The 24,539-nt window shown below is 46.3% G+C and overlaps 1 protein-coding gene across 1 annotated transcript in view; it reads right to left on the bottom strand.

The window, feature by feature from the left end:
* EDDM13 (epididymal protein 13) overlaps positions 1-23,934 on the bottom strand; it is a 37,310-nt gene extending 13,376 nt beyond the window's left edge. The window contains exons 1-7 of the mRNA XM_045292687.1: positions 23,850-23,934; positions 20,357-20,374; positions 16,780-16,887; positions 12,412-12,438; positions 8,015-8,068; positions 5,646-5,663; positions 558-584 (exon numbers count right to left, since the gene is read on the bottom strand). Of these exons, the coding sequence (XP_045148622.1) occupies positions 558-584; positions 5,646-5,663; positions 8,015-8,068; positions 12,412-12,438; positions 16,780-16,887; positions 20,357-20,374; positions 23,850-23,934 (337 nt within the window). The remainder of the gene's footprint in view (positions 1-557; positions 585-5,645; positions 5,664-8,014; positions 8,069-12,411; positions 12,439-16,779; positions 16,888-20,356; positions 20,375-23,849) is intronic.
* Between the last annotated feature and the right edge of the window lie 605 nt (positions 23,935-24,539).

Genomic DNA, 24,539 nt, shown 5'->3' with positions numbered 1-24,539 from the left:
TCACTGTTTAGGAAACAGTGAGCTTCTATTTATGGTGATGGGAAATCTGGCAATGAGCATAGGTGATGATTACACAGCATGATTAATGTAATTTATATACCTGTGACTTGTATACCTGAACATTGTTGAATTAACAATTGTTGTCTGTATTTTGCAATGATATAAAAGAAAAAATTGATATCTGTTGGATAAATGAAAAAATGCTAAACATTTGAGATGATATCTAATGGTCCTTCTCACATAAAAATTAATAACTCTATGTCTCTGTGCACTCAAGCAAATGAACTCACATGCCAGAATGTATATGTATATGTGTGTATGTATATGCATATATACTTATATGTATGTGTAGTGTGTGTACATATGTGTGCATACATGTGTGTGTATGGATACATATTGTATATTGTGTGCACATGTATGTCCATGCATCTGTATGTGTGTGTACATACATATATATATGCATCTACATGTGTGTGTGTCTATGTATAAATCCACCATGACAGTGCAGTGGGAAAACAGTAAGCAATAGAGTCAAGCAGTCCAGTTGATCGACTTACCATTTAACACTTGCAGACTCAGCAGACCTAAGGGAGAAAACAGACGAATTGATTTGCAGAAAGCAGCATGATCAATGTCTGCGGGTCAGAGGTTTGACAAGCTCATCCCAAGCCTTCCCTCCTCTGGGAAGGGCTGGCACATTCCCGGCCACCTTTGCCTTTCCAACTGTCCTCTTTGATCCTTTTCTAGGGACATTGATTCATACTATATATTGAAAGTAACTATCTGTCACTTAAGAAGTTTGGGTAGCCCAATGGCTAAGCATTCAACTACTAACCAAGGGTCCGAGATCTAAGCCCATCCAAGCAGCTCTGCAAGAGAAAAGACTTGTCCAGTCTCCAAAAAAAACCACCCCAAATTCACTGCCATCAAGTAAATCCTCACTCAGTGACCCTAGAGGACAGAGGAGAGCTGCCCTCTTTGGGTTTCCAAGGCTGTACATCTTTATGGAATAGATAGCCTCATGTTTCTCCTGAAGAGTGGCTGGTGGCTTCAAACTGCTGCCCTTGGGGTTAGTTAGCTGTCCCACAGGAAATCCCTTGGGGCAGTTCTACTCTGACACATAGGGTTTTTGTCAATCAGAATCCACTTGCTGTCCCTGGAGCCTAGTGGTTACACATTGAGCTGCTATCTTTTGAAAGGTTTACAGTTCGAAACTACCAGCAGCTCCTCAAAAGAAAGACAGACTTTCTTCTCCAGTAAAGATTTACAGTCTCAGAAACTCCTAAGGGCAGCTCTACCCTGTCCTACAGGATCACTCTGAGTCAGAATTGGTGCAATGGCAGTGATTTTGAGAGTCACAACAACATATACTACTTGTGTGTCTCTGTCATCAGAGTATAAGTTCCCACAGAGCCATGACATCTGAATCATCATTTTGGTACTCTCACATGGCCTGAGCCATTGAACCGGATCAGACTCGTGGCACCCCTATGTGTGTCAAAGTACAACTGGGCTCCACTGAGTTTTCAACGCTGATTTTTTTTGGGGGGGGAAACCCACGCCTTTCCTCTGAAGCACCTCTGGATAGACACATTCAGTCAGCGACCAAGTACATTTGTTGCACCCCCCAGGGACTCTGTCCTAGCACATGAAACAAACAGAGCCCAAACCTATTGATGTCGAGTTGATTCTGACTCATGGTGGTAGAACCACAGGGTTTTCTTGGCAGTTATCCGTACAGCTTACTATTGCCAGACCTTTCTTCCAGAGCACCACTGGGTGGGTTTGAGCCACTGACTTTTTAGCCTGGAGTCAAGCAGAAACCATTTGCTCATTCAGGGTTCTTACCTGGCACATACCTTTGGCCAATGAGTCACTTTGACTCACAGCGACCCTATAGGAAAGAGGAGACCTGTCCCACAGGGTGTTCACCGCTGTCATCTTTATGGAAGCAAACTATCACATTTTGCTTTGTCACAGTGGTTGATGGATTTGAACCACTGACTTTTGGTTGGCAGTTGAGCACTTACCTGTGCCACTAGATGCCATTAAAAACAACAACTCTGCCATCAAGTCGATTCTGATTCATAGTAACCTTATAGGACAGGGTACAATTGCCAATAGGGTACAATTGCCACAGTGAGTTTCAGAGACTGTAATTCTTTATGGGAATAGAAAACCTTGATTTTCTCCCAAGAAGTGGCTGGTGGTTTTGAACTACTGACTCCACAGATCACAGCCCAGCATATAACTGCTATGCCACCAGGGCTCCTCTAGCCCATAATAGATATATATTTTTAAAATATTCTTGCTAAATACCTTTCCCACAACGATCCCAAAAGGTCTGAATGGGATGAGATATTTACCTAGGATCTCTGAGGCCACCGTCCAAAGAAAGTGTGGTCCAAGACCAAAGTTTCAGACAGGATCCAGAATGTTCAGTCCAAGGAGCCGTGAGAGAAGAGGGCATCACGGAGAATCACAAAAGAAGAAGACATGGAGATTGGGTGCAAATAATAACAATGTCTAAGGGTGGGGGGAGGGATTATGGTGAGCAGATAGGACTTAGGCAGTGAGCAGGAAGAGTCCATTGACAACTTCATTGAGTGGGACACTGAGCATGGCTTCAAGGACATACAGGGCATCGATGGGGAGGCAGCCACTCTCCATGGATTCAGTGGACCCTTACATACTCTAAAGCTGATCTGGTTTTCAGTTACTTCATCTCTTTGTACCTCAGGAAATCAAAGTTGAAGAACGTCTACCTTGTGGGGAAGGTGTGAGACATAAATAAGGTTATACATAAAAAGTGCTCCCACTGGTGTTTGGTGTCTGGACCATCCTCATGGAATATTTGTCATCATCATCACCATCGCCACCATAACAACCTTAGATGTAGCCCTGATTTGAAAAGGGATTGGTTCCCATTGGGCTTCCCACTAAATTTGAAGGTGATCGCTGATTATTTTAGCCCCTGGGTTATGTGTGTGTGTGTGTGTGTGTTAAAGAGGACGGTTGGAATCTGAGATCTCTGAGAAATTAACTGTGGCTAGGAGCAAAGACAAAAAAGGATGAAAACAGAGGGGGTGATGTGAAAGAAATAGCTTACGTTTTAATACTGTTGGGATGCGAGCGGCATGGAGGAGGAAACCCAGAAGGAGTCATTTGGCACCAACAGGAGCACAGAGGAGAGATGAAAAGACAGGTATTAGTTCTGCCTTTCCTCACTGTTGAGTAGAGTCCAGCCCCCAGCAGTCCCATAGGACAGAGTAGCACTACCCCCTGGGGGTTCTTGACTCTCATCTTTACAGGAGCAGATCAGCAGATCATTCTTCCCAGGGATCACTGCTGGTGGGTTTGAACCACCAACTTTGGGGGTAATGGCCAAGGAATTAACCACCGCACCACCAGGGCTCCTTTCCATCCCACCCTGCTGATCCGCAAAAGAAATCTTACCAATGGAGGGAAGTGAAATGATCTCCCATATCTCATGGGACAGTGTGGGGTTAGGATGGTGGCTCTAGGTCAGCAGTTCTCAACCTGTGGGTTGTGACCCCTTTGGGGTCACCAGATTCATAACAGTAGCAAAATTACAGTTATGAAGCAGCAACAAACATAATTTTATGGTTCAGAGGGTCACCACCACATGAGGAATTGTATTAAAGGGTCACGGCGTTAAGAAGGTTGAGAACCACAGCTCTAGATGATTCTGTAACACTTGATCCTTTGGAAATCCAACTATCCAGGTGGGCAGAATCTCCCAGGTCCTCAGTTTCTATGGGGATTCAGCCTCCAGAGAATGGGAAGAATATCAAATGATCAGCATGACCTGCCATTTTTTATCTCTCCTGGGTCCAGGAGAAAGCTTGAGGAAACTGTATGTTTGTCCTCTTTAATTCTCCTTATTTTTGTCTCCAACAAACACACAACTGAACATGTTTGTGGATTCTGGGGAAGTGGTTTTAATCTTTGAGAATAGAATAAAACTTAAGCACCTTGTAGATGTATATGCTCCTGTATGCAATCGACCATGCAACTCCAGACCCACGCCCATAACTCTCCCATGAATGTATGGACCTCTACTGTCCATCTTGAGTTGCCCTCCAAGATGGCGGTAGTAAATTGAGACCACTCCTCCTAGCAAAGGGTTTCTTTCAACCTAGGTCCCAGGTTGAAAAGTACAACCATTTTTCTCCTTTCTGTTTTCTCTCTTTCTCAGGATCGGAAAGCAAATGAGCTGCTCACAAAAGCAGAAAGATAACTTACTTCTCACTGGAGCATGCAGCAGAGCCAGAAATTGATGGATCAATATGAAAAAGTAAGCAGACATTTTTTAAAAAGTAGGGTCAATATTAGCACACACCCTAATACAATCCATTATTCCTTTACAAGATATATATTCTTAATTCTAAACTTGTTTTAACATCTGTCAAGTTGATCCCCAGCACATCATGGTCCCATGCATGATGGAATCAGAATATTTTGATCGAAAGGGTTTTCATTGGCAGTTTTTTTGGAAGCTGCTTGTCAAGCCTTTCTTTCTAGTCCATCTGAGTCAAGAAGCTCAGCTGAAACCTATTCAGCACTCTAGCAACACGCTAGCCAATGATGGGCGCACCTGCGATGTAACGGCTAGGAATAGAACCTAGCTCTCCAGCATGAGAGGAAATAATTCCATTATTAAGCCACTGCACTTCCTGTTAAATCAGGCTGAGAGTGTTTATACCATAGAAATTGGCACATACTCATACAAAAGAAATCAAACTCAGCCATCGTGTCAAATTGACTCATAGCAACCTTATAGGACAGGGTAAACTTCCCCTGCAGGTTTCTGAGACTGTAACTGTTCATGGGAGTAGAAAGCCCCACCCCTCTCTCGAGATGCTGCTGGTGGTTTCAAATTGCCACCCTTGCAGATTGCAGCCCAACGTATAACCACGACGCCACCAGGCAGAAATGGGCCGTTACTACAAGTCGACTCCTCTTCCTTCTCATCACCCTGCCCGTCACGGGGGTTTACCATTTGGGGCTGACTTTTCTCCAGCCCTAGACCAACAGCTAGATGCCAGGAGCTGGACCAAACCCTCCATTAAAGGTTTAAAACATAATACTAATCAGGTGAAGGTTTGCAGAGCAGGTCATCGGTTTTACATTCAACAACTTGTGCACATTTTGTTTCAACTCACCGGTTGCATTCCCTTTGATGTGTCATCACTTACCTGTGTTCTCCCGATGTTTCCGGTTTCCTTCCTACCTCGCTCCTAACCCTCAGAATGCTGTCCGTGGGTAAATGCTGCCCCTTTAATCTGACAGGGTTGGTACTCCTGACAGAAGGGTGAGTTTCAGACCATAAGGGTGACTAAGGGCCATCGTGTCAAGGGTCCCATCTCGCTATCTGACCTGATCTCTTATGATTTTGAGTTCTGGTTCACATTTTCCTCCCAGTCGATCCAGGACCTTTGGACGGGATCCATTCCAGAGCAGCTGGCGGTGGTAAGGAGGCACCACCTAGTTTTTTAGGCTCCCAGTGTGTGGAGAGTGATGCTTGTCCCCCACCCGCGGGATTTCTAAGGGACTTTCAAGACCCCAGCATGTTAAGAGAATCTACGTCTAGGATACAGCGTGATGAGTGTCATTGTACTTACTCTCTTCTTGTGTTTTATCTGGAGGCGAGAAGGCAGACCGCCGGGGTTCCAATGAAAGGGCAGAAGAGAGAGAAATGGGCGTTAAGACACAATTCCTGCACACCAGCAAAGAAGTTGCCCTGACCAATCAGAGGAGAGCAGCGATGGACACGCTAGTGGAGGTGAGACCATCCAATTCCCTCCATTTACTGCTAAGATGCGCAGCGAAATGACACCGTCAGGCCCTCTGCCTGCAGGTAAGTGTGGTATTGCTATGAAGGGGTTCCTATAGAACAGGGCTCCGCACACCATGTTCTGGGTACTGAGCACAGTATGGAGGATATGCTGGACATCGAAGTAGTCGAAATCCTTGTGCTCAGGGAGTTGAGTCTGCAGATCGGACATCAGAAATTGAGTACAGGTGGGCTGTTTCTGGGTAGACCTGAAGAGTAGAATGTTGTTGCTACGTGCTTTCAAGTTGATTCTAACACACAGCACCCTTAGTGGGCACAGTAGGACTGCCCCAAGTGGATTCCCAGCGTGCAATCTTTACAGGAGAGCATTACTAGGTTTTTGCTCTTGAGAAGTCCCTGTGTTGATTCCAAACACCTAAGCAACAGAGCACTTAACCATTGTGCCACCAGAGTTGCTTGCAGGGTACAGTCGGAACCTATAAAGGGGTTGTTATGGCTAGATTTGTGTCTCCCAGAAATAGGTGTTGAAATCCTACCCTCATATCTATAGATGCAAGTGCATTGGGGAATAGGGTTTTCTTGTGTTATGTTAATGAAGCCATCTCAGTGTGGGGTGTGTCCTAAACCTAAAACGATGAAATACAAAATGAGCAGTGGCTTGTATTCAAACAAGCAGCCATCTAAGTGAGGGGCCAACTAAGTCCCCATGGAAGCACACCAGGTGGTGCGACCCAAAGATAATCATAACAAAATCCAAATATGAGGAAGGGAACAGGATTAGAGCGTAAGTTGTGACCACCCAATGTGGAGAAGGCTAAGGAGGACAGTGGGAGCCCAAAATCAATCTGCAGAATATCTAATTAAAGCCTCTGGCAGATCCTTTCTAGCCACAGGCAAGGGACTCAAACAGCTTTACAACCAGACAGAGATTATTGTAAACTCGATTAGGGTGGATCAAACCATGATATAATATGATACTTGGTCCGTTGACCTCCCGCTTGATCCAACCTGAATTTGTTCTAGGCTTAAATATTTCTCACTTGTTCCACAACAGAAATTTCTTCCCTGGCTTTTAAAATATGGATGGTGGTCTTTTCTATCTTACTCTTTATTTGTATTTTTATCTTTATATTATTATTATTTTTTTCTTGCCATTTTATTTTGCTTTTGTTATTATTTCTGTTGGGTTTTCTAGTTTGAGAAGCACAGAAAGAGTAGATGCATAGAGATAATAACGGATGCAGTAGTTTATCAGGGATGGGGGGGATAGAGAGGGTGAGGGGGTTTGGGGAGCAAACAATGAATGTGGAAGAGGGGAGGGAGCACTAGAACGGATTGTGATTATGTATCTACAACTCATTTTAAAGGCGATGTAACCATGGAAATGTACATGCGAATACTATAGCAAGAAAACCACTTACTGTATATACTCGAGTATACGCTGACCCAAGTATCAGCTGAGGCACCTAATTTTACCACAGAAACTGCATTAAAAATGTGCTAAAAAACTCGGCTTATCAAATGTTTTGAGAACGATGAGGGCAACAAATGTACAATGTGCTTGACACAATGGATATATGTATGAATTGTGATAAGAGTTGTATGACCCCCCAATAAAATGATTTTTTAAAATTAAGATCATGAAACAAAAAAAACCCTCAGCTTTTACATGAGTATATATGGTAAAAAAAAGAAGAAGAAATAAAGTCTAAATGAGGGAATTTTTTTAAGAGCAGTGTAGACACAGAGATAAAATTTTAAAATGAACCCATTGCTGGCAAGTGGGTTGCAACTCCTAGAGACCCTACAGGACAGAGTCGAACGGCCCCATAGGTTTCCCAGGCAGAAATCATCACAGAGGCAGATCTTCCGGTCTTTTCTCCCATGGAGCAGCTGGTGGATTCAAACAACCAACCTTTCGGTTAGCAGCCGAAAACTTAACCAGTGCACGGATGGGGCTCCTGTGGCACAGAGACAAGCAAGCACAACCAGGCCATGTGGAGGCTGACTGAAAAGGGACCGAGGAACGCTGAGAAGAATGCTAGAGAAGTTGAGGTGTACCCCCGGAGCCAAAAGGCAGAGCTGGTGCCCTGAATGTGAACATCTAGCTTCTACGGCTGTGAGGAGATAAATGCTTGTTCGTTTAAAGCCACCTAGCACTAAGAAGCTCTGATAGGGGTAGTGGTGGCGACTGACCTCCCAAAGGCACCAGGGAAGAGGATCCAGATGAGGAGGTGTCTTTTGGGGGACCTGAAAGATGAGTAAGAGTTAGGCAGTGGAAGAAATGTGTAAACCACCACACAAACACCCACGCCCACCCCTCTACCACCAACAGCACCCCCAGCAGTTGGGAATAACTTGGGCACAGTTCTGAGCTAGAGAAGAGTTTGAAGGACTGAAAGAGGGCTGTTGTGGGAGCACAACAGTAGGAAGGATGGGTGTGACGTGGAGCTGCTGGTGGTGTTCAGGTGCCATTGAGTTCTGGTGCCTCCAAGTGCGTCAGAGTAGAGCTGTGCTCTGCTGAGCTGTCATGGCTGGTTTTCCTGAAGAAGATCGCCAGACCTTTCTTCTGCAGTGTCTCTGGGTGGGTACCAGGACAACCATTTGCACCACTCAGGGATTCCCTGGCTCTGATACAGGAGACTATCAGAAACAGAGTCAATCATGGTGCAGAGTCATGTAGGTTACATTAGGGATCCGAGCAGAACTGCCCCCAGTCAACACCTAAGGAGGCAGCATGTCCAAAGTACATGAGATGAGGCCTCGCCATCCTTGTCTCTAAGGAGCATTGTGGCTGTCCTTCCAACACAGACCTGTTTGTTCTTTTGAAAGCCAGTGGCAATTTCAATCTTCTTGACCAACGCCACAATTCCTCTTGATCTATTCTTCTTCTGTCTTCCTTGTTTGTTGCCTGACTTCCACATGCATGAGATGATAAAAAACGCTATGGCTTGGGGCGGGCACACCTTAGTGCTCTAAATTATAACTTAATACCGTTACTTTCACGACATTTATATTTTACAATTTGCCTTCTGCCTTAAGGTCAGCGGTTCAAACCCACCAGCCACTTTAAGGAAGAACGAGGAAGCTGTCTGTTCATGTAAGATTTTTGCAAAGCCTTAGAAACCTTACATAACGAATGTATGGGGTCCCTCAGAGTCAGTACTCACCCGATGGGTGTGGGTTTGGGGTTTCCCCTTTATGGCATGTGATATTGGTTTTTCATGTATTCAAAGGAGATAAAGTTAGTTTGGAGTTGTTGGAGGTTTTTTTTTAAGAATCCCACCCCCCTCATATGCCTTTGTGGCCCACAGAGGAGTGGGGGAAGAAAAAAGATGGCAATGGGGGGGAAAGTCACTAATTCACTCAAGAGGAGGGTGTTGCTTATGTCTCCACAGGAAAGGAGAAAGAGAGAGAGTAGACCTCATTCTGATGTGCCAAGCCTTGATGGCAACATTCCTGCTCAGAGGAGCTCTTTCACAAAGAGGACAGGGCCAGGCCCAGCTCAGGACATGGTGTCCCCTCCCTAGATGACAGTGCTACAGAGAATAGCACTGAAGATACAGTTCAGGGAATGTGGCCACATAGACCCATCTGCATGGCGGCTAACCAAGAGGGGAGTGCCATAGACCAGTGATGGTAACAAAGCCATGAAGTCCCTGAGGAATCTCAATTGTAGACTTTTGAGTCAGGCGGCAGTGCTTGGCACCTCATCTGAACTGGTTGGGGGATATTCACAAAGGGGCCACACTGAAAGTCTAAAGGTGCGACAGGGTGGGGGGTGGGGCACTAGGCCGCTCCATCCCTGATTGCAGGGAGAGCAATGGGGTCTTGTACTAAGTGTGCCCCTTGGTCACAAATGCTGAGGACTAAAAGGGTGTACATGCTGCTAGGTTAGTGGGTCCTTGGATATGGATCCCTGGAAGAAAAGGGGATTGGACTGATGGATTATAACATGGCCTGCTTGCTATTTAACAGAGGGATACCCATCTACTCTGGGTCAGGACAACAATTAGGGAAATACTTGTGTGATCTTTTGTTTTCTCCCCCTTTTGGTGTCTATCTATATAAGATAGGCAGGATAAGCAATCCCAAGGAGACAACAATGGGACCAGCAGTTCCAGTGGGGGCATGGGAGAGAAGGAGGTGGCGGAAGGGAAGTGAGGGGCAAATAATGACAGGGAGAGGGGAAGAGCGTGGGACCTAAAATTGACGGTGAGAAGGGTGTAGCATTCCTGATCGTGTTTGATCAATCGAAATGTATCCGAGAGGAATTACTGAGAGGTGAACAATGGGTAAACATGAAATTTGGGCAAGAGGAAAGAAAAAGAGGCAACAAGAAAGTAAAAATTATACATATATAGATACATAGGTTTAAATATAGATGTATATATGTAAATATATAAAGATAAGTGTATTTCTATATATATGTATATATATTTATATGTATATATGCAAAAAAGGAAGCAGATGGACTTTGGGCCTCTACTTAAATCTTACCTCAGTACAAGAACAGTTTGTTCTAATAATGTGATAATGTATGATATTCACCTTGCTGACACCATCGCTGAAGAGAAAATGGGTGCATAAGCAAATGTAGTGAAGAAAGCTGATGGTGCCCAGTTATTAAAAGAAATAGCATCTGGGGTCTTACAGGTTTGTAGTCAAACAAGAGGCCATCTAGCAGGGAAACAACAAAGCCCACATGGAAGAAGCACACCAGCCTGTGTGATCATGAGGTGTCAACAGGAATAGGTATCAGAAGTTCAAAAACAAGTAATCAAATTGATGCGAAGAAGCACAAAGTGGAGACCCAAAACTCACCTGTAAGATAATGGAGAGTCCCTCACAGAGGGCCACAAAGAAGGGATGATGTATCCTGTGTGTAGTATAGCACTGAGGAAACACAGAGCTGTCCTCTAGTTCTTTAATATTTCCTCCCTACTATTATAATCCTAGTTTTACCTCATTAATCTTGTTAGACCTGCATATGTTCATTTGTATATATTTCGATACATGAAATCCAAGATAGATAAAAACTTCAGAAATAGTAATGGGAGTCATGATTCCCTAAGGGTACAGGAAGAGAGGGGAAGCAAGGAGGCAAGGGGGAGCTGACAGCAATGATGCCTAGAGGGGAACGAATAACAGAACTATAGGTGAACGGATACATTGGATGGTGTAGGATACAGCAAAAATAATATTAATAATGATACATAATATAATAATAAGGGTTCCTGGGGAGTAGGGTGAGGGAGAGAGGGCATAAATGGAAGCTGATATTAAAGAGTTCAAGAAGAAAGAGTTTTGAAAATGATGGTGGCAGCAATTATACAATTACGCTTGATCTAATTTAATTGAATAGTGGATTGTTATAATATCTGTAAGAGCTCCTAATAAAATGATTTTAAAATATTAAAAAAATAAATACATAGACACTGCACACATAGAAAAAAAGCTGAGTCAATTAAAAGAAAAATATTTTTTAAATGTTTTAAATAGAATGATACTACTAGTAATAGATAGTTGTGACATGAACCTTTATTTAGGGGGTTGGCTTCTAGCCGATAAAAAAGTTGGGGGCTGTATGTTTTCAGCCATTATATTAGCAAAATTTTATAGTTTGATAATACTGTGTGCTGGTAAAAACCACAACACCAAACTCACTGGTGTCTAGCCAGGTCTGACTCCTGGTGACCCCATGTGGTCCAGGATGGAACTTCTCCAGAGGGTTTTCTGGGAAGGAGCCCTGATGGTTCTGAGTTGGGCTGTGATTCACAAGGTCAGCAGTTTGAAACCACCAGCCACTCGGAAGGAGAAAGACAGGGCTTCAGAAACCCACGGAGAGTCACTATGAGTCAGCACTGACTCCAGGGCAGTGAGTTTTGCTTTTTTTGTTTTGTTTTGATCTTTCTGGCAGCAAAGAGGCATGTTTTTTTCTCACAGCCCCTCTGGGTTGACTCAGTGCACCTTTAGGTGAGTGAGCTAAAAAAAACCCTCAACGACCGTGTTGGTGAGCATGTGGAGACATAGACCTTCTCCTCCAGCCTTGACCGAAAGGTCTGTGGTTCAATGCCCATCACAGTGTTAAATGCATACACCCTTTGACACAACCATGCCACTTTTAGGAACATATCATGTCCTTGTGCCTCCTAGAAACCTTGTGTGAGAGTAGAACTGCCTGTAAAGTGCCCTGGGCTGCAATCTTTATGGAAGCAGATGGCCAGGTCTTTAGACCATGGAGTGGCTGGTGGGTTTGAACTGCCAACCTTCCAGTTAGCCGCTGAGTGCGTAACCGCTGCCCCACCTAATCAAAACCAAACCCATTGCCATCGAGTCAATTTGGATGCCTAGCACCCGGACGTAGGGTTTCTGAGACTGTAACTCTTTATAGGAACAGACAGCCTCATTATTCTCTCGGGGCAGCTGGAGAGTTTGAACCGCTGGCCTTTGGTTTAGGAACCCAAAGTCAAACCAACCATCAGGGCTCCTTTTGAGGGGGGGGAGGTATAAATGACTCTATAATTCTGCATCCCCTGGTGGGTAAGGAAAAAGCAAGCCCAGCACAGGAAGCTATCAGTCCCCACACTTACCATCTGTTGACAGCCTGCTCATCATACCTAGAGGAGAGGTGCAAACAACAGAGATAAATACTCTGTGTCAATGGGTTTCCTTCATTCCATTATTGTTCTAGAAAACTGGCTTCTTCCAGACGTCACCCTGATGTCCCCCATATTCCCACCACCCCTGTATCACTGCAGGCCTCACCTGTCCCCATGTAATTTGATTACCCGTCATCTCCATTTCCCATTAGGCTCAGTCAGAGTCCCTAGGGTGAGTTTATCTGGACCATCTTTGGCTCTCCAGCACCCAGGCCAATCACACGTTATTGTTGTGAAGCCTTGAGATGGTGCTGACCCATAGCAGCTCCATGTGACAGAGTAGAACTGCCTCATGGGATTGCCTCGGCCGCCATATTTCTTTATGAGAGTGGATCACCAGGTCGTTCTCCTGAAAAGTCGCTGGGTGGGTCCAAACCGCCAGCCTTTCAGATGGCAGTCTAGCACTTCAACGTTTCATCCCCAGGGCTCCGAGGCACATATTACAACCACCACCAAACCCACTGCCATGAAAGCACATTTTACAGTAAAAACAAAACAAAAAAGCAAAACCAAACAACAAACAAAAAACAGTGCTATGGAGTTGATTTTGACTCATAGTAACCCTGTATTGGGTTTCAGAGACTATAAATCTCTTGAGAGCTGATGGCCCCATCGTTCTCCCAAAGATCGGCTGGTGGGTTCAGACTGGCAACCTTGTGGTCAGCAGGCCAACACCTAGCCCACAGCACCATCAAGACTCCTGGGCACCGATTGGATGCTCAGAAATTCTTGCGCAACAACGCTTACAGTCTAAGGATGGAATGACCTACTCACCTAGGATCCCTGATGGCAGTTCATCCAGAAAGAGGGTCAGCATCGTGGCCATGGTATGGTGCAGAATGGTGGGTGGGCCCAAGGGAACGTGGAGATAAAACCATAGTTAGAAATCCAGAAACAAGATCAGATTCTGAGGGTAGGGGGTTAGAACAGGTTGTGATGGAGTGGTGACCAGTTTGGGACTGTTACGAATTGAATTGTATCTTCTTCCACCCTCCCCCCACCCCACTCCACCCCCCAAAAAATCTATGTTGGGATCCATATGGGTTGGTGCACATGTGTGTGCTGCGATTCTAACCCCTATAATGTAAAGACAAGACAATTTGCTTTTGTAAATATTGCAAGAAAACCTTACAGAGTAGAGTGCTGGGTGCTTCTCAGAGAAAATCCTAGGGAATAAAGTTCTACTCTAACAACACCAGGGTTTGCCGTGTGTGGGCATCACCTTGACAGCGACAGGTTGGTTACCTCTGTGGATTTAATCACGTCTGCGAATTGGTTTTTCCTCGTAATGTTAGGAAGCCATGCTCATGTAAGGTGTGCTTTGCACCCAATCTAGCTTCTAAAAAGGGTAGATCCGGCAGAAAAGCAAGCACACTTGAACTAAAGATGCCCAGCAAAGATCTCCAGTGCTGGGACCAGAGACAGAGACCTTCTCTAGAGACACCTTCCTCTAGAGCAGACAGGCGGTCTAAATTTGGACTGTGAGAAAATATGTGTCTGCCCTCAGGTGCCGCCACTGTGGTGTTTCTGTTATGGCAGCACCAGGGAGTCAGAACAGGGACTATGACTCCGAATCCTGTGAGATTATCGAGGGTCTCACAGGATCGCTGGAGGGAATCATGTAAATGAGCTGGTAACCGGGTTGAGAAAACAATCAAGGCCATCCTTCAATCACAGGAAGAAGGACAGTGTGTATGCGTGTGAGTGTGAGTGAGTGTGTGTGTGTATGTGTGTGTGTGTGTGTGTGTAATCTCACTACCATTGAGTCCACTCCAAAATATAGTGCCTCTATAGGACAGAGTAGAACTGCCCCGGTGGGCTTCTGAGCCTGAGTAGAAGGCTCGTCTTTTTCCTGTGGAGCGGATGGTGGTTTCAGATGTCTGACCTTGTAGTTAGCACCCCAAGGTGGAACCCACGGGGCCACCCGGAAGCGAAGAAGGGACTATCTTGATTGATTCTAGAATGATGCTCCATGTTTTTTGGTTTCCATTTATCTCAAATCAATCAGGATAAGTCATGGTCTTAGGGACCCCCTGTGTTTCTGAGCACATCTGTGCTCCCCTGGGTTTTTAGAAGTAGAGAACCAGGCCTTTCTTCTGAGGTGCCTCCGGAGTGGACTGAGATGGCTATCCTTTCTGTTAGCAGCCCAGGCCGCACACACACAACTGAACTCACTGCCATTGAGCCCAGTCTGACTTACAGGACTGTGGAGAACTGCACCTGTGGGTTTCCTGGACTGTAACTCTTTTCTATTTTTTTTTTTTGTAGAAAGCCTTACCTTTCTCCCTTGGAGTAGCTGGAGGTTTGTAATGAATGAAGGACTTTGTGAAAACTGGCTTACTAAACACCTCAACCTTGTAGTCAGGCCCTAGGGAAAATCCTGACGCGGGACTGTCCTCAGAGAGAATGCTGACACCTTCTGGGACATACTGACCCAGAGCAGCAGCCCAGACAAAACGGAAAGAAACGGTGTCTGAGACCCAAAGACTAACAAGCAACTGATTTCAAAGTTGCTTGACCATCGGCAGAGCGTCCACCCCTTTCCCTTTAAAAGTGCCTGTTAAGAACCAGAATGCTCCCTAGACAATGTTCCTCTTCACCTCGGTTTGCTCCCTGCGTGAAGTGTATTCTATCTCTGCTTAAGATGTCCTCAGTTCTCAAGAGGGACCTCCTTCATTTCATTAGAAGTGACCCATTGCTTTAATAAAATGCTGCTGGTGGTGTGTGTGTGTGTGTGTGTGTGTGTGTGTGTGTGTGCCTTACCTCTGAACACGAACAAACCACTCAGGTTTGGAACTTTGTAGTCACTTGTGGGTGACAGCCCAGGCATAAAACTTCCCAATCACCGCACCTCCTCTAACTTAGCCTTCTGCTTCCCAGACTTGCAAACTCAGTTCTAACACAACACCCGTTCCACAGAACTTGTTCCAGGCACCAACAGCAGGACATAGGGAATAGCTAATGATAGAATTAAGCACTGGAAACCAGTGCTTAAGTCTCAGGTAGACCTGAGTTGTGTTCCCTAACCTAATGCCTTTGGACCATCAGGAAGTTTGGACTACCAGAAGCTTCCTTGCTATTGAGTTGATTCCAACTCATTGTGACCTACAGAACACAGTCCAGGCTGTCATTTCCTAGGCTACAATTCTATACTTTTCTACGCTATAATTTTCACGGAAGCAGATTGCCACATCTTTCTCTTGCGGAGCCGCGGGGTGGTTTTGAACAGCCTGTGTTTTGGCGATCAACCATTCACTTGACCGTGGTGTCACTGGGCTTCCTTAGAACAATCAAGACGCACTTCATGTCTGGGCAACGGAACTTGGTTTGGGTCTTTCTGAGAAGGTATTTCATTTTTCATTGAGAGATGGTCCCAAACTCAAGTTTTCTTCTAGTTCCTGGATTCAAAGCTGGGTGGTGATCAGTTAGGAGAAGCAAGCCTCATTGGGAGTCCTCAGGAATTCTGCCCGTCAGACAACGACAACCAGAACGGAGAGGAAGAGAGCAAAGGATCTTACCTTTCAGCACTGTCGGCATCCCAGCAGTGGGAAAGAGAAGACCCGTGGTGGCCAGCGGGGATCATGTTCCGCATAAAGATCCAGAGAGAGCACAGAATTAATGAAATCACCCTTGTACTTCATTGCACCTCCCTAAGTCCCACGATGGACTAGAGAACCAGACTAGGAAGTCCTGGCCATGCTGAATCCCCTGGACCCCTGTGGAGACACATGTACCCCAGCAATCAGATACTCCAGGGACGCCAGTTAGCTGGGGAATGGAAGCGGGGTCTCCCCCAGCAATCAGTTGCCACATCTATATCTTCCTCTCAACTGGAGACCAGAAAATCTTTTCATTTGGGGCCAACAGGGAGTCTTGTCCGTGTGGCACCATACTTTCAGCATCTAAACCCCACTTATGAGTACCAACATGTCAATCCAGTTGAGTGGTTTCTAGCTATACTCGATTAGAGATATCTAATCTGTGTTACGTAGCTGATTCCACAGAAAATCTGCTAAAAAGCTTTGGACTGCATATGCCCAGGAAACACACAGATTGTGTGTGTGTGTGTGTGTGTGTGTGTGTGTGTCCCTCCCTTCTCCATCCATGGCTCATTCTCTCTCGCTCACCTTCCCTCTTTCTCCCTTTCCCTCCCTCTTCCTCCTCTCTATCACCCCCCACCCCACTTCTTGTCTCTTTATCCCTGGAAGATCTCTCTTTCTCTCTCCCAACGAGCTCCTTTCTGTGACCTTTTGCCTTTGTTCTTTGGAGAAACAACTAGAGAAATACCCACCCACCCACCCACCCCACCCTTTAAACTGAGATTTAACTTTTGCCCTAGTTTTCTACCCAGACAGTTTGTTCCTTTTATACCCATTTCTTGGTGTTTCTGGGGTGAGCTATCAGCAACTTGATTGCATACAATTTGATTAGTCAATAGACTCCCCGAATGATGTAAGCTGTAGCCCTACCATACTTACTATGCAAATGAAGTGTCTGTGGCCTATCAACAGTGTCTGGCGCTGGGGGGTGGGGAGTGGGGAAGAATGGTGAAGTGTTTTTCCTTTGAAACTGACAAGGAGCTTTGTTGTTTGAAGCACTTGCCCCATTGAGGTGGTTGAGATGTGAAGCAGCTGGAAGAGAAAGATCCAGAAGAAAGAACAAAGAAGCAGCAGAGGGAGACAAGGGACCACCTAAAAGGGCTGTAAAATGAACTGAAGATCGTGAGAGGCCCAGAAAGGGCTCAGTGACAGAACCAGCAGCCACAGGGACAAGAGGGCACCATTCCCAGGGGGCTAAGAGGAGACCTGTCCTCCTGGTGGGAGCTGAGAGAGGTGTCCTATACTGAAGCAGGGGAAATTTGCCAACATGCCTCCTGGTCTTGAGGTGCAGCCTGTTTGTTCATAAACTGTTAAATATAGTCCTTGTTGTCAATTTGAGAGGGTTAAGAGTGAAGGGGTGGAGTCTGGCCTGTCAATCAGGTAATAGCCAATGAGGCCTCTGTGTGGGCATGGCCTTCTCCTGAGGATTCTGGGAACTCCTGTATTTCCTCCTTGGAGGAGGGAGACACTCTCTCCCTAGGCTCTCTCCCTGCAAGAAATCCCTGAGGAGAAGCCACATGGACTTACCCTGACGCAGCCAGAGCCCTGGGAACTGGAGAAGCCATGTGGAGACCCCTGGCTAGTGCTGAGATGCTTACAATGCCACTGGATCCACAAGACTTCCCACCCACTGGCCTGTGATTTTCCCTCATTCAGCGTCATTGCATGTGTTTTGTGAGTCTGAAGAAGATTTTATAGATTGGTATTGGACAAATGGGCTAATATCGGACTTGTGGACTTGATCTGGACTGGGCTGTGATGTTTTCTCAATATTCAATTGCTCTTGTACATAAACCTTTCTCTTTTTTTTTCCTTCGATAAACCTCTTATGCACATGAGTCTCCCTGGATTTGTTTCTCTAGTCTACCCGGACCAGCACAGTCATCAGGTTCTGGATGGCCATGTCAATGGACCATGGCATCCAGGACAGAGGGAAGAGGTGCCGTGGGAGGGAGGGAGGAAACGAGCCAGAATTGATAAAAAGATTAGATGGTGGAGATAGGTGTCACTTCCACTCTTTGGACGGATTCTGGCCATGATTTTCCTTGAGGTAAGCAGGTTAGGATGATGCTGTTACTACTGGTTAGGTCTTTCAGAGACAAGAGACAGAATGAGACCTTTCACTCATGGATTTATTGAGGGAGGTGAAGTTTGTGGGGAACAGGCGATGAAGTGAAAGGAGTTTAGGGATAGCCAGGTAAAGAAAGCTTAGAGCTGGCCCTTTGTCTAAAGTCAGAGAATTAGCCCACCTAAAAGGTATAAAGTCCACGAGAGGCCGTATGACATAAAGGAAGAGAAACTCAGGTTGAATACAGACCCACTAACAAGCTTCAATAGAGTTAGGTGAAGAAGGAGCTCACAGGGTCTCCCCTGGCTGCAGTCACTGCCTGCTGTTTTTAGGGCAGAGAGCAACTTCCTGGCAGGGGTGGGGGTGGGGTGGGGGGTATTTCAGACGACCCGCAGGGTGAAAACAAAGAACAGCAGGAGAGGCACGATCAGTGAAAGAGCGAGAACAAAGGCTGACGTCAGGTATTTCAGTCTTTGGGATGTCTGTAACTCTTTTAGACAGGAGGGTCCCCAAGCATCTTTCTGGGTGGTGTGGATAACGCCAATGGGCTGGGCACCAGCTTCAGTGAGCGGATGTCACAAGCGGGAAGATGGGCAGAGTAAGCGTTGAAAACATAAAAATGTCTGCTGCTCTCTATTAGTCCCCTTTTTGCTCTGTCTGTCTGTCTGTCTGTCTCTGTCTCTGTCTCTGTCTCATTCTCCCTTCCCTTCCTTGTCCTCTTCCTCTTTCTCATTTTCTTTCCTCTTCTTCTCCTCCTCCACCCACCACACACCCAGACGCACACACAGTGCTCTGTTTGTTTGGTGGCCTCTCTCAAGGCCACCCAGTGATGGCCAGGAGTCCCCAGAGGGGAGCAAAAGAGTTCTTGTTTCTCAATTCAGAGCATCTCTCTGACTCTGCCCTGGGTTGAACATAATGACTGTCAGATTTGCTTCTCCCGTCAGCCCCCTTCCTTCCCCGGGTGACAGAGCTTCCTGATACTGTGGGGAGAGAAAGCAACGGGACTTACGTTTGACTGGGAGGGCCCACAAAACGAGAAGCCAGCGAATCCACATGGAAAAGAAAAGACCGAAGATGGGAATCATATTAGCATTGTCATCTCACTTAACTCTGACACCAAATTCTTTTATGGAGCAGTTACCTGCCTAGTCTTCTACAGGGAGGAGTTTCCTGGGACTGCTTTTATATAGTTTTGTCACACATCATTCCACAAAGACCAAAATTGAATAACCCTGTATTGTCAAGGACGTTGGGGGACAGGGAGAGGGCTTAAAATGACATTTGTAGTAGTGAGTCCTACCACAGATAGATATTCCTAAATGTGTAATATGAAACAACAACAAAACCCCACTGCTGTTGGGTCAATTCCAACTCACAGCGACCAACCCTGTGGGACAGGGTAGAAAATAGGACTTTTCTACAGGGTGGGCTTCAGAGGCTGTGGATCTTTACAGACACCTCATCTGCTCCCCTCAGAGGGACCAGGGCTCCCCTATGATACTGCATAGATTTTTTTTTTCTCGGAAGCACTGCTGAAAAGAGCAAAATATTTGTAGTCCCTGGGGATCTTAAAAGCTTGTGTGCCTACTGCTGGTGCCAGCAGACTAAACAAAGCCTTCCTAGAGCTGTAGTTTGGGTGCACAGCTTGAAGCTATTGTGCCAAGGGAAGTCAATCAGTCACCGGAGGGTATGTATGCCTTTACTTTTGCAAAAAGACATGAAAAGGCAAATGTATAGAAATCAGTGTGATTCTGGTGACAGGGTGGGGGTGAGGGTGGGGAGTGGGGTGGATGGAGAGTAAGAGTGATAAAAAAAATACAGCAAGTAAGGTTAGGGTTGCCTATCAAGTGCTGTCAAAAAGTTGCACACCTGTAGAGAGTTGGGCTGGCAAAGAGTTTGTGATAGATAGACTTACAATAATGAACAACAAAAAAGAGTGGCTGCTGAGACTGCTTACAGACTCAAAACACTCACTTCCCTTGAGTCAATTACAAATCAAAACTGCCCCATAAGACTGAGTAGAATTGCCCTTGTGCGTTTCCAAGACTCATAAATCTTTACGGGAGTAGAAAGCCTGCTCTTTTTCCCCTCGTAGAGTCACTGGTGGTTTCGAACTGCTGGCTTCCCTCCCTCCAGAAGCCCCAGAGCCAAACGGATTTGAAAGGAGCTAGCTATGGGAAGGCGGGCTTGGGGTTTTCATTGTTCTTACTTTTTTGTTCGATGGCAACTGGAGGCAGAAACATCATCCATTCAGGGCCCCATGGGAGCAGGCAACAGGGAAAGAATTCCACATTAGACTCAGAAGGCCACAATGGTCAAGGTCAGAGCTGCCTAGGTCATTGGATGTCAATTAATCCACCCACTGTTTACTTACGTCCACCCATACAATCTACCCACCCAAGCAACCTTTCCTCCTTCCATTCTCCCATCACCTGTCCATCTATCCATCCATCCTTTCATCCATCCATCCATTCATCCATTCATCTATCCATTTATTCATCCATCCATCCACTTGCAATCCATTCTTCCATCCACACATCCAAATATCCATTCATCCTTCTATTCATCCTCCCATGGATCCATCTATTCATCCACCCACCCTTTCAGCCCTCCAACCAATAGTCACTCGGGGCATATTCTGGGCACTGGTCTGGGCTTGGTTCTCTGAACAATGCTTGATGTTACGTGCTTGGCTGCTAACCAAAAGGTTGGCAGTTCTAGACCACCCATAAGCAACTTGGATAGGAGACTGGTGATCTTCCCCCAAAGGGCCCAGTGTTGAAAGCCCCACGGAGCTGACACACAAAGGGACACCATGAGCCCCTCCTCGACTCAATGGCAACTACCCAGCACCAATCTGTTCATGACCTAGTTGACAGACACACACACACACACACACACACACACACACACACACACACACACCTAAAGATGATGCTCCCTTGCTTTGAAACCCTTCCATCCTAGTTCTGTGCTATCTAGCCAATGCCCTGCGTGGCAGGGTAGAGAGGAGCCTGCTATGGGAAAATAAACAAGGGGTTTTCCTGGGTCTCACATAGCGTTTCTTGGGCTGTCATCTATCTTTATAAGAGCAGGCCATCTGGTCGTTTTCCTTTTCTTTATTTAAAATCATTTTATTGGGGGTTCGTACAGCTCTTATCCCAGTTCACACATACATCCATTATGTCAAGCACATTTGTACATATGTTGCCATCATCATTGTAAAAACATTTTCTTTCTCCTTGAGCCCTTGGTATTAGTTCATTTTCCTCCTCTCCCCACCTCCCTCATGAACCAACCCTTGATAATTTATTTTTAAAATGTTCATGTCTTACACTGACCTATGTCTCCCTTCACCCACTTTTCTGTTGTCCATACCCCTGAGAGGGGGTTATATGTAGATCCTTGTGATGGGTTTCCCTTTTCTCCCCCCGACCTTCTCCTTACCCTCCTGGTATGGTTACTCTCATGACTGGTCCCGAGGCGTTTATCTGTCCTGCATTCCCTGTGTTTCCAGCTTTGATCTGTACCCATGTGCATGCTCTGGTCTAGCCTGATTTGTAATGCAGAATTGGGGTCATGATAGTGGGAGAGAGGAAGCAGTAAAGAACTAGAGGAAAGTTGTAGGGTATGGTGCTCTACTGCACCCTGACTGGCCCATCTCTTTCTTGTGATGGGTTTGTCCAATTATCTACAGATGGGCTTTGGCTCTCCACTCCACACTCTCCCTCATTCACATTGATGTGATATTTTGTTCTGGGTCTTTGATGCCTGATGCCTGAACCCATCGACACCTCATGTTTCCACAGGCTGGTGTGCTTCTTCCAGGTGGGCTTTTTTCTTCTCAGCTAGATGGCCGCTTGTTGCTTGTTTATCTTCGAGCCTTTAAGACCCCAGCATCAGGTTGTTTTCCCACATTGCTGCTAGTTCCTCACAACTGCCAGCCTTTCAATTAGCAGCCAAATGCTTAACCCTTGTGCCACCACCTTCCCCTCAAACCCTTGAATAGCTTCCTGATACACTAAGAATAACACCCCACATCCTTATGTGACTTCCCAAAGACCTGTATGACCTGCCTCCTGGCTCTTATGCATCCTAACTTAAAACAACACCCACCCGCCCTGCCCTTTACCCTGTACACCAACCTCCAGATGCACCACCTTCTCATAGATCCTTCCAGCCCCAGGACCTTTGCACACACGGTGCCCTCAGCCTAGAACTGTCTCCCTCCAGCTATGGACTTGGCCAACTCCTGCTTGTCCACCAGTTTTTGCCTCAAGTGTATCTCATCCAGAGAAAAATCTTCTCCAGACCCAAGCTGCTGTTGTTGCTGTATCCCATCAGGGCAAGATTCCGCTCACAGGGACCCTAAAGAACAGAGCTGAGCTGCCCCCATTGAGTTTGCTAGGCTGTAATCTTTTTTTTTAATCATTTTATCGGGGGTGGGGGGGCGTGGCTTACAAATCTTATGACAATCCGTCATTCAATTGTACTAAACACAGTTGTGCATGTGTTGCCATCAACATTTCCACTTGAGCCCTTGGCATCAGCTCTTCCTTTTTTCCCTTCCCTCCCCCTCCCTCCCACCCTCGTGAATCTTTGATCAATTCTTTATTACTGTTGTTATTTCATGTCTTACACGTCCATTGTCTCCCTTCACCCACATGTCTGTTATTCATCCCCCCTGGAGGGTGGGTGGGCTGTAATCCTGACAGAAGCAGACTGCCACATCTTTCTCCAGTGAGATTGCCAGTGGGTTTGAACCAGCAACCATTTGGTAAGCAGTTGAGTGTTTAAGCCACGGCCACCCCAGAGCTGCTTCCTCTAGCTATAAGAATGATACAAAATCCCTGCTGCCCTTCAGAGTTCTTGGACCCAGCCACTTACCACCTTGCTGCTTAACGTCTTAGCCTAGACAAGTAAGCCCCACCCCCATTTCCTCCACGTTCTCTCTCACCCAGGAATTCCCTTGCCTGCCTCCTAGTCTTCCCCATGCCACTTGGGTTTGGAAACCCACCGGCAGTTCTGCAGGAGAGAGATCTGTCCATCCACTACAGCCTAGGAAACCAGATGGAGTAATTCTACTCTGTTCCATGCGAGCACTGTGAGGTTCAGTCCACTCCAGAGGACACACTTTTTCTTGGATTGGCCCCCAAATCCTTCAACCCTCCGGCAGCAGCACACAGGAACTCTAGAACTAGAGATCCTTTTCCCAAACCAAACTCACTGCCATCGAGTCAATGCCGACTCACAGTGACCCTATGGGACAGGGTAGAACTGCCCTTGTGGGTTTCTGAGACTGTAAGGCTTTACAGGAGTTAGAAAGCCCCATCTTTCTCCTTCGTAGTGGCTGGTGGCTTTGAACTGCTGACCCTGTGGTTAGCAGCCCAATTCGTAACCACTGTACCAGGGTCCCTGATCTTTAGGATGCCCTTGTTACAGAGGAGGACAGTGAGGCTCAAGAGGCAATGCCCCCTTCCCAAAGTCACAATGAGTCCGTCTATCTCCAAAGACAGGGGGGTGCAGTCCCCAGGACTCATCCAGCCCACCACCAAAAGAGAAAGAGAAACGAGAGCACCTACACATGAAGCAAGAAGTAGTCTAGTTAGACATTAGGAGGCACTGTCTGGAGCCAGCCCAAGGGATCCTCTCCATTGTAGGAAGAAATAGGGAGAAGTCAAGTGAGTGAGTGAAGGTCTTACCTTCTCGTGGAATACAGGTCTCTGTCAGTCCCGGAAAAAGCAGGATCAGCAGGGACATCTTCAGAAAGGGCTCTGATCGGAGCATCGTGGGACCAGGATTCGGGGCAGACACCTTCCTTCAACCCTAAGCAAGAATGTGGTCACCCACTGTCCTCCCAGGCTCTGAAGGTAAGGCTGGCTGCCCACACAGACTCTCCAGCTTGCCCGGAGGCTAGCAGTTATCCAGACCTGCCCCCACACCAGTCAACAACAAAGGGATTGCCTCCTCCCTGCTGCTAACTCTTTCTCTTAAAGCCACATGAGAGGGCAAAAACTCACTGCCATCAAGTCAATGCTGGCTCAGAAGGACAGGGGAGAACTGCCCCTGTGGGGTTCTGAGACCGTCACCCCTGATGGGAGTAGACAGTCTCATCTTTCTCTTGAACAACGGCTGGCCCAAAGCAACCGAGTCCTTGAGGAACCCTGAAAATAGACATCTTGGCTCGGGGGACAGGGCTGGGCACCTCCTCAGACCTGATTGGAAAAATCTCAGAAGGATCAGCAGACAGACCTGGAACTATCTATTCTTTTTGTTTTGTTTTGTTTTGTTTTGTTTTGTTTTGTTTCTTTCTCCCTTTGTCTATCTGTATAAGATAGGCAGGACAAACAAGGCAGAGGAGAAAACAACGGGACCAGCAGTCCCAGGGGGAC

This window comes from Echinops telfairi, unplaced genomic scaffold (assembly GCF_000313985.2).
Source record: "Echinops telfairi isolate 266 unplaced genomic scaffold, ASM31398v2 ScPeMD7_655;HRSCAF=1070, whole genome shotgun sequence".
NCBI lineage: Eukaryota > Metazoa > Chordata > Mammalia > Afrosoricida > Tenrecidae > Echinops > Echinops telfairi.
The sequence above is the reverse complement of the archived record's forward strand: the minus strand, read 5'-3'. Positions and strand labels throughout refer to the sequence as shown.